Raw genomic sequence first — 9,277 nt, forward strand, 5'->3', positions numbered from 1 at the left:
GTTTGGCCCATTTCCTTTTTTTTTTTTTTTTTGTACCAGGGATCAAACTCGGGCCCTTGCGCTTGCAAGGCAGACGCTGGAACCACTGAGCTAAATCCCCGGTCCTGGCACATCTTTCCTTTGATGTGTTCATATCTCCACTAGTCAGGAAATTGTTCCTGTGGGCCAAGGACAATCTCCATCCACGTCCTACCCTCCATTTCAGTAATCCTAAGGGTATCCTCCATTGTTTGCCTCCAAAGTATTCGGAAGAGCCTTCCGCACCTATCCTAGTGTATCACCTACAGTATAACACAATTAATTGTGTTTGAATGAAAAATGTGAAGCCCTCTAAAACAGATGTTATGACAAAATAATTTTTAAGTGTATAGTTATTTTTTTTAACTATGGCTTTATGTGAACAAGGTCATAGTGAATACTGTAGTGTTGAGTACTCTTAATTAACATTTAATGCTTCTTTTTTTGTCAGTGCTAGGGATTGAATCTGGAGCCTTCACGTTGAGCTACATCTCCAGCCCTTTAGAAAAATTTAAACTTTTCATCTTGAGACAGGGTTTCACTAAATCCCTAAATTACCCAGGCTGGCCTTGAACTTGATACTCCTGCCTTCGCCTCTCTGAGTGCTGAAATTACAGCTATCTGCCACCACACCTAGCATGTGATTTGTAAAGTGTTTGATTTATTTGGGTGTGCTGGTGCAGCCATACAGTCCCAGCAATCTATAAAGGTGAGGTAGGAAGGAAGATGGTAAGTTCAAGGGCAACCTGGTCAATTCAGTAATTTAGTGAGACCCTGTCTCAAAATTTTTATTTAAAAAAATATATATAACTGAGTCTTTACACTTTAATACAAATATACAATGTAGAGCTGGGATTTAGCTCAGTGGTTCTGGTGCCTGCTTCACAAGTGCAAGGACCCAAGTTTGATCCCTGGTACCAAAAAAAGAAAAAAAAACCACACAAATATACAATGTAAAACATAAGAAAACCGAACACATGCAAAAAGATACCGTACGCTATCACACTGTACAGTAAACATAGAGCAGTACAACTGTGACAGTGTCTGGCAGACACACGAGCTGCTTCCAGCATTCCTTCTCATCTGCAGTGTTTACAGTGCGAGGTCCATTAGTATCTGAGAATGTTGGTAAATTGGGCACTTAATATACTGGGATTACAGGCATGTGCCACCATATCCAGCTAAATCAGGATTCTGAGATATTGTCTAGATTCGGGGAATGGATTTGTAGCAGTCACCAACTGGGCAGATTTGTGGGATTTTCATTTGCCCCTTGCTAATGTAATTTTTTTTTAAACTGGTGAGGATAATTTGAATTAACTAGTATACTGAGAAGAATCATTTGAATCTCCAGGTATTACATGGATATGCTTTTTCTTTGTAGGTCCGACACATTCTGTGTGAAAAACACAGCAAAATTATGGAAGCCATGGAAAAGTTAAAATCTGGAATGCGATTCAATGAAGTGGCTACACAGTACAGTGAAGATAAAGCCAGGCAAGGGGTATGTTGTCTTTTCAATTGTTCTGCTCTCCACAGAGGAAATACAAAAGCAAGAATTACTTCTATGTTCTGCCACTAATTTTAGTTGTGTCTTGTTTTAAAGATCTTAAAAGCATTTTAGGAAGCGGAGGCAGGAGGGTTACAAGTTTGAGCCCAGCCTGGGCAACTTTTTGACTTAACAAGTCCCTGTCTTAAAATGAAGAAAATAAAAAGGGCAGGAGATGTAGCTCGGGGCAAAGGCCCTGAATTCAAACCTCAGTACTACAAAAAAAAAAAAAAAGTCTCAGCAGGGCATGGTGGCACACACCTGTAATCCCAGTAACTCAGGAGGCTGAGGCAGGAGGATTGCTGTGAATTTGAGGCCAGTATGAGCTAAATAGTGATTTTAAGACCAGCCTAAACTGCATAGCAAGACTTTGCCTCATCCCCTCCAAATCTTAAAAGCAGAAACATCCAATTTGTGGGGTTAGGGATATAGCTCAGTGTTAGAGCCTAGCACATGCAAGGCTTTGGGTTCCACCCTCAATACTACCCCCTCCCCGAAAAAAATGGACAAAAGAAATTTTCTTCAGGCTGCAACCATCTGGTCTCTGCACTGACCCTGCACAGGCGTGGGATGCTGAGGCCACTTCCAGGGGTGAGGAAAAGTCGGGGTTGAGCCCCAGTTGCACCAGGCGTCTGACTTGCCTAAAGAAATGAGTAGTGGCTTGGCTCCAAGTAAGAGCACAGTGTTAGTGTCCAACTTGCCCTTCTCCCTGATGAACAATGACTTATACTGGATATTTTCCAAGTATGGCAAAGTTGTGAAGGTTGCTAGAATGAAAGACAAAGATATGAGGAAGAGTAATTAGGTTGCATTTTATAGTAATTTTTGGATAAAGGCTCCACACAAAACTGCACCAGAGTCATAAACAACAGTTGTTTGGTAGAGTGATAAAGGCAAGCATTGCTACTGACAATGGGAGAGCAGCTGAATTTATCTGAGGGCAAAACTACTTGGATAAATTTGAGTGTTATGAATGTGGGGAAAATGGACACTTTAGTTATGCTTGTCTGAAAAATATGCTTGGAGAATCTGAGCTTCCGAAGAAGAAAAGGAAAATCACCGAAGCAGAAGAAATTGAGGAAGTAGGAAACAGTAAAGATGAAGGGAAGACCCTGTTCTTGACAGTCTCTGTCAAGCCATTGCGTCCCAGCAAGCCAAGAATGAAGAGCAAAACAAATGGAAACACAATGCAGGGGCCTTAACCTCAGAGAATTCGAGGCACCCGAGGATTAAGAACACATACTTCAGTGATGAGGATGAATTTAGTGATTAGAGTTGTGTAATGTAAATATCAGTAAAATAAAAAACATCTTCAGTACAAATTATTTATATATAAAAACACTTAATACCAAACAGTTTTTTGTTTTTTTTGGTACCAGGGATCAGACTCAGGTCCTTGTGTTTGCAAGGCAGGCAGCAAAACCACTGAGCTAAATCCCCAGCCCCCAAACAGTTTTTTTAACTGTAAAATATTGCATAGAAGATAAAAAATAATTTTTTAAATTATCATGTTTTGAGCTGGATGCAGTGACACACTCATGTGATCCTTGCGCTCTGGGAGGCTGGGGCAGGAGGGCTGCAAATTCAAGTCCAGTCTGAGTAACTTAGCAATGTGGCTAGACTCTGTCTCCAAAAAATAAATTTTTTTTTAAAGTTACACCGAGGGCCAGGGATTTGCTAAGTGGTTCTGCCTCATTAGTACAAGATCCTGAGTTTGATCCCCAGGACCAAAATAAATAAATGAAGTCACACCGAGGATGTAGCTCAGTGTGAAGGCTCTGGGTTCAATTCCAAGTACAAAAAAAAGTATATTTCTACCTTGCCTTGGCATAGTACAGACTTAAGATCTCTAATCCAAAAATCCAAAATTCTCTAAAATCCAAATCTTTTGAGTACCAACATGATACCTCAAGTGGAAAATTCTATACCATGCAGCTATGATTCATACGATGAAAAATACTGTATCAAATTGCCTTCAGGTTATATACATAAGGTATATATGAAACATAAATGAATTTCATGCTTAGACTCAAGTTCCATCCCCAAAATATCACATCATGTATATGTATATGTATATATTCCAAAATTAAAAATACTTCTGGTCTTAATTTTTGTTTTGTTTTTTTTTTTTTTTTTTTTGAGACAGAGTCTTACTGTGTAGTTCAGGCTGGACTTGAACTCATTATGTAGCCCAGGTTGGCCTCAAACACTTGGCTGGTCCCAAGTATTTTGGATAAGGGATACTCTACCTATACTAAAATTCAGGATTTGTTTGTAATTATCTTGAAAATAATTTTAATTAAAACAAAATAAGTACTACCATAGTAATGCTATTGTAGTCCCGTAAAAAGACAGGTATACTTTACTGTAAATGTTTTAATCGTGTCTCATTTGTTTATAAGTATTTTTGAAATAAATTTAATCTTTAAAAGAAAAACTGAAAATTAAATAGTTTATTAATAGTTCTGTCAATAAACTTTTCAAAAGGATATTGTCTTTAAATATGGGTGCTTCATCATCTTATTTAAGCTTTATCCTAGTTTGAATGTATATAAGTTATAAATATCCATAAAATAGCCAGATGCGGGCCGGGGATTTAGCTCAATGGTTCCGCTGCCTGCCTCACAAGCGCAACGACCTGAGTTCTAACCCCAGTACTGACAACAACAACAACAACAACAACAAAAATAGCCAGGCATGGTAGCACATACCTGTAATCTCAACACTTGGGAATCTGAGGCAGGAGGATGCCGTGAATTCCAGGCCAGCTTGGGCCACATACTGTGTTCACGGCCAGCCTGAATTACAGAGCAAAACCTGTCTCAGAAAAACAAGAGGACCAGGGATTTAGCTCAGTGGTGCCACCACCTGCCTCGCAAGTGCAAGGTTCTGAGTTTGATCCCCAGTTCCAAAAAAGAAAAAAATTCCATAAAATATAAAGTGCCCCTAAAAGGCTTATAACCAAACATAGCATGTACCTACTTTGCCTGTAATAATAAATTCTGTTCCCAAAAGAACTACTTTCCATTGTATGCATAATATATATATAAATGTCCTGCAATAAAATGCATATATTTCTGTCAATTCATAAAAGGATAGAGGAGGATTGTCAAACCATCATACTTCCTTCCCCCTTTCCCTTCCTCCATCGCTCCAATGTGGCTATGTTAAAATTTTGGTTAAATCCATATTTAGTTTCAGTTTTTGTAAAAGACCATGTAAGTACTTTTCATTTCATGTATTTATTACATTTCTTTGTATTTATGAATAAATATAAATAGAAATGTCCAACTTGTAAATAGCTGAATAAGTTACTTATGTCTAAATCAAGGTGTGACCAAACTTCTACAGCTGAGTTCCAAGTCGAGCAGCACAGGGAGTGGAGTGCTTATGTAATCAGTTCAGGGTTAAAATTCTTGCACACATTTTGTCCTAGCCAATTCCTGCTTAGCCAGGTGAATACACTGTGCATGGTGGGACATTCTCTTCCCTTTTCAGAGCCACTTTATATCACATATCTTTTTGATTTTTCAGGGTGACTTGGGTTGGATGACCAGAGGGTCCATGGTAGGACCGTTTCAAGAAGCAGCGTTTGCCTTGCCTGTGAGCGGAATGGATAAGCCTGTATTTACAGACCCACCAATTAAGACAAAATTTGGATATCATATTATTATGGTTGAAGGGAGAAAATAAAAATATATGAAAGACTAGGTTTTATACATTTTATTTATTTTAAAGGTACTGAGTAAACCCTGTATTTTGTGAACTGTCAGTGTGGATTTGTAAGTAAAATAGAGTGGGAATGGGTTAGTGGATACTGCAGCAGGGGTTCAGTCAGTAGTTTTCAAAGATAAGGCAAGTGGACTCCTATTAACCTGTATTCCCATCCTTCCTGGAATGACTTTAACTCTCAGTATGTCTCATAAGTTAATTTAGAAACCATCTTTGGGGGAGCCAAATCTCAGTTTACACTATTCATGTTCCTGAAAGTATTGGGCACCCAAGTTTTTTTGTTTGTTTTGTTTGTTTATTTTTGGTACTGGGGATTGAACTCAGGACCTTGAGCTTGCAAGGCAAGCAGTGGCACCACTGAGCTAAATCCCCAGCCCCTGTTCGTTTGTTTTTGAGACAGGGTCTTGCTGTATAGTCCAGGCTGGTCCTGAACTCACTGTGTAGCCCCAGGCTAACCTGGAACTCCCAGCAATCCTCCTGCCTCAGCCTCCTGAGTGCTGGGATTACAGGTGTGTGCCGCCATACCAGGCTTGGGCACCAATTGATAAGTTAGTATATGAGAGTCATACAGTAAGTTTCTAGACAACACTATTCTACAAGTTAGATCAGAACTGCCAGGATGAATATCGTTAGCTTTATTTTTTTTAACATATATAAGTATGTGGCAAACAATAGCCATTCAGCACTAACTCCTTGTTGTGTTGTGTCTTTTTGTTTTGTGGGACTGGGGATTAAACCCTGGGCCTTTGCACCGAGCTACATCCCCACCCCTTGTTTATTGTTTGAGATAGGGGCTCAGTAAGTCACTAAATTGCCCAGGCTGGACTTGAACTTGCAGTCCTTCTGCCTCAGCCTCTATCTTAGTTACCTTCTCATCGCTGAGACACAATACTTACTGACAACTCTAAGGAGGGAAGATTTATCTTGACTCATGCTGTATAGAGGTTTCAGTCCCTATTCAACTAGCTCCAGTTAGGGCGGTGTGGCTGAGGGACCTGGCAGAGTAGAGACAGCTCATGGCATGATGGCAAGAAGCAGATAGAGCTGTACCCTTCCAGGCTGCACCCCCAGTGACCTATCTCCTCCAACCAAGCTTCACCTCCAAACATTATATTTATCTATAAACTCATCAGTACCTGGGCCTGGTGATGCACATCTGTAATCCTAGCACTTGGGAGGCTGAGGCAGGAGGATCACAAGATAAAGGCCAGCCTGTGCTATGTAATTATTTCAAGGCCAGCCTGAATTACATAGTGAAACCATGTCTCAAAAAAACAAAGCAAAACAAAACAAAAACAAAACCCTATAACTCAGTGATGGCAAACCTTTTAGAGCTTTCAGGGGTACAAACAGCCTCCTGCAGCACATATGCTGTAGGTTCACCACCACTGATGAGTATCTCACCCCCATAATCCAGTCATCTCTCAGAAGCCCTACCTATGATCATATGAGGCTTTAGGGGCCATCTAGTTATAAATCATAACAGCCTCCAGAGTGCCAGATTATAGGTGTATACCATTGTGTCTGGTAAGTCCTTTCTTTGTAAATAGAGGTCTGTTGGTAGGGAAAAGGCCTTCAGTTCTTCCACAGGTTGTACTAGACTAAGTAGCTTTTCAACAAGTGTTGGCTAAAGGGATATCAGCTTAAAAACATTTCCTTCATCAATGTTCTATGTGTCTATTTTTTAAAAATTAAAAATGCCAGGGCCAGGGATTTAGCTCAGTGGTTCCAGTGCCTGCCTCACAAGCGCAAGGGCCCGAGTTGGATCCCTGGTACCAAATAAATAATTTAAAATGCCATATTTATGACATACATGAAATTATAAAGAATAATGTAAATACTGTGTCAGAGGGCTGGGTGTGGTGGCACACGGCTATAATCCCAGCATTCAGGAGGCCGAGGCAGAAGGATCACCATGAATTCAGGGGCAGCCTGGGCTACATAGATCCCATCTCAAAAAAAAACCCAAAAAACAAAACACTGCTTCAGAAATAAAACTGTCAACACAACTATGGATGGGATTCTTAATAGTGATTCTCTTAACACACTCTATTTTTTTTTCCTCAGCTACATCTGTCTAACATTGTGACTACATTTTCCATACTTACATGTGATGGCAATTTTCTGCAGACACCCGAGTTTCCCATTTTAGAAGTTTCTGAGCACCCCAGCAACTTTATGCCTTCATGAGATTTTCTCCACTGAGCAGGTATGTCAGTATGATACAGAGATGTTCAAATAGTAGGTGAAGAAACTACTTATTCAAGTAGTTTGAAATAAGATGAAGCCACCTTAAAGATCATATTTAAAGGGCTGGGGATGTATGTAAGTCAGTGGTACAGCACTTGTCTAGCATGTGCAAGGCCCTGGTTCTATTCCCAGTGCCACTCCCCCGCAAAAAAACTGGTAAAAATAAAACCCCACATTCAAAGCATTGTCAAAGTAATGGCAAGAAATTCTGAAAATCTTGAAAAATTCTTTTTTTTTTCTTTTTTCTGGTACTGGTGATTGAACTCAGGACCTTGCACTTGCGAGGTAGGCATGGTACCACTGAACTAAATCCCTGGTCCTACTTCAAGAATTTTTGAAGAAAATTGTAAAAGTTTTTAAGCTAAAGACACTGCCTAGCCAGAATCCTTTGCCCAGAACATTGGTTCACCCAGGATACTAAATGACTACCTTTTTGCATGATTGTCACCAGAAAGGAAGAAAGCTGGAGAGCTGGGAAGGTAAAACAGGAACAGCAAACCAAGTTCTATGGGATGGGGAGAAATCAGTTATACCTAGCTTGCAAAGAATTGGGGCAGGAATGAGCCTTTGACACCAAGTGAATCGTTGGGAAATTAGCTTTGGACTGGTAGTTAAGATTCTGGTGGAGTTGGTAAAGGAAAAAGATTTAAGGATTTATACATATTATAACCTTTTCCTTTTCTTTTTTCTCTTCTCTTTTCCTTTCCTTTTTCTTTTCTGTCTTTTTGACTAAGTCTCACTATGTAGCCTAGGTTGGCCTCAAACCCACAGCAATCCTCCTGCTCAGTCTCCCACAGGTGTGTGCCACCACACCCAGCCTTCATTCATTTGGCGGGGGGAGTACTGGGGATCGAACACAGAACCTTACACTTTTAAGGCAGGCACGGTGCCACCGAGCTAAATCCCTGGCCCCTTCATTTCACTCTTGAAACCTCATTTTTTCCATTATGTTTCATATTTAAGATGGATATGGTGGTGCACACCTGTACTCTACTCTGGAGACTAAGGCAGGAGGATCACCATGAGTTCAAGACCAGCCTGGACTACACAGTTTAAGAACAGCCTGAATTACATGGCAAGACCCTGTCTCAAAAACAAAACAAAACAAAACAAATTTCATTCATAGTGTAATAACTTCAAATTGAAACGAAAATGAAGCCTGGCATAGAGTACAGGCCTGTAATACCAGCTACTTTGGAGGCTGAGGCAAGAGGATCCCAAGTTCAAGGCCAGCCTGGACAATTTAGCAACATCCTGACTCAGACTTTTTTTAAAAGGCTGGGGATGTGGTTCTGGGCAGGGCTGTGGGTTTAATCCCTAATACAGTGAGTCAGTTCACAAACTTGATTCTTTCCACATGTCCCTGTTACTGGGGATCGAACTTGAGACCTTGAGCTTGGAAGGCAGGCGCTGTGCACTGAGCTCAATCCCCAGCCCTCTTTCCACATTTCTCATCACAAACTGAATTAGAAAAGAAATGAATCAAATTTCCCCGTAAGTTCAACATTAAACCTACCCATTGAATTTGATTCTGTTTGCAACCAGAATTGTGGAATTAAGTTCATGAACTGAGATACCACTGTACTGAAAAAAAGGGTTTGTTTTTGTTTTTGTTTCTTGTAGTGGTGAAGATGGAACCTAGTACATGCTGGGAAAGTACTCTTAACACTGAACTATATACCCTCAGGCCTGAGATTCTTTTTTTTTTTTTTTTTTTTTTTTTTTTTT

At 40.1% G+C, this 9,277-nt stretch overlaps 1 protein-coding gene and 1 pseudogene across 3 annotated transcripts in view; both read left to right on the forward strand.

Annotated features, from left to right (window-relative positions):
* Pin4 (peptidylprolyl cis/trans isomerase, NIMA-interacting 4) overlaps positions 1–5,288 on the forward strand; it is a 15,980-nt gene extending 10,692 nt beyond the window's left edge. For 2 of the 3 annotated variants that reach the window (XM_010607960.3, XM_033760446.1), the window contains 2 exons: positions 1,403–1,522; positions 5,102–5,287. In XM_010607960.3, the coding sequence (XP_010606262.1) occupies positions 1,403–1,522; positions 5,102–5,260 (279 nt within the window). In that variant the 3' untranslated portion in view covers positions 5,261–5,287. Of the gene's footprint in view, positions 1–1,402; positions 1,523–5,101 lie in introns of all 3 variants that reach the window. The other variant, XM_033760445.1, reaches the window with a different exon arrangement.
* Positions 1,884–2,913, forward strand: LOC104850851 (annotated as a pseudogene).
* Positions 5,289–9,277: the final 3,989 nt, after the last annotated feature.

Source organism: Fukomys damarensis, unplaced genomic scaffold (genome assembly GCF_012274545.1).
Source record: "Fukomys damarensis isolate Sample0158 unplaced genomic scaffold, DMR_v1.0_HiC HiC_scaffold_39, whole genome shotgun sequence".
NCBI lineage: Eukaryota > Metazoa > Chordata > Mammalia > Rodentia > Bathyergidae > Fukomys > Fukomys damarensis.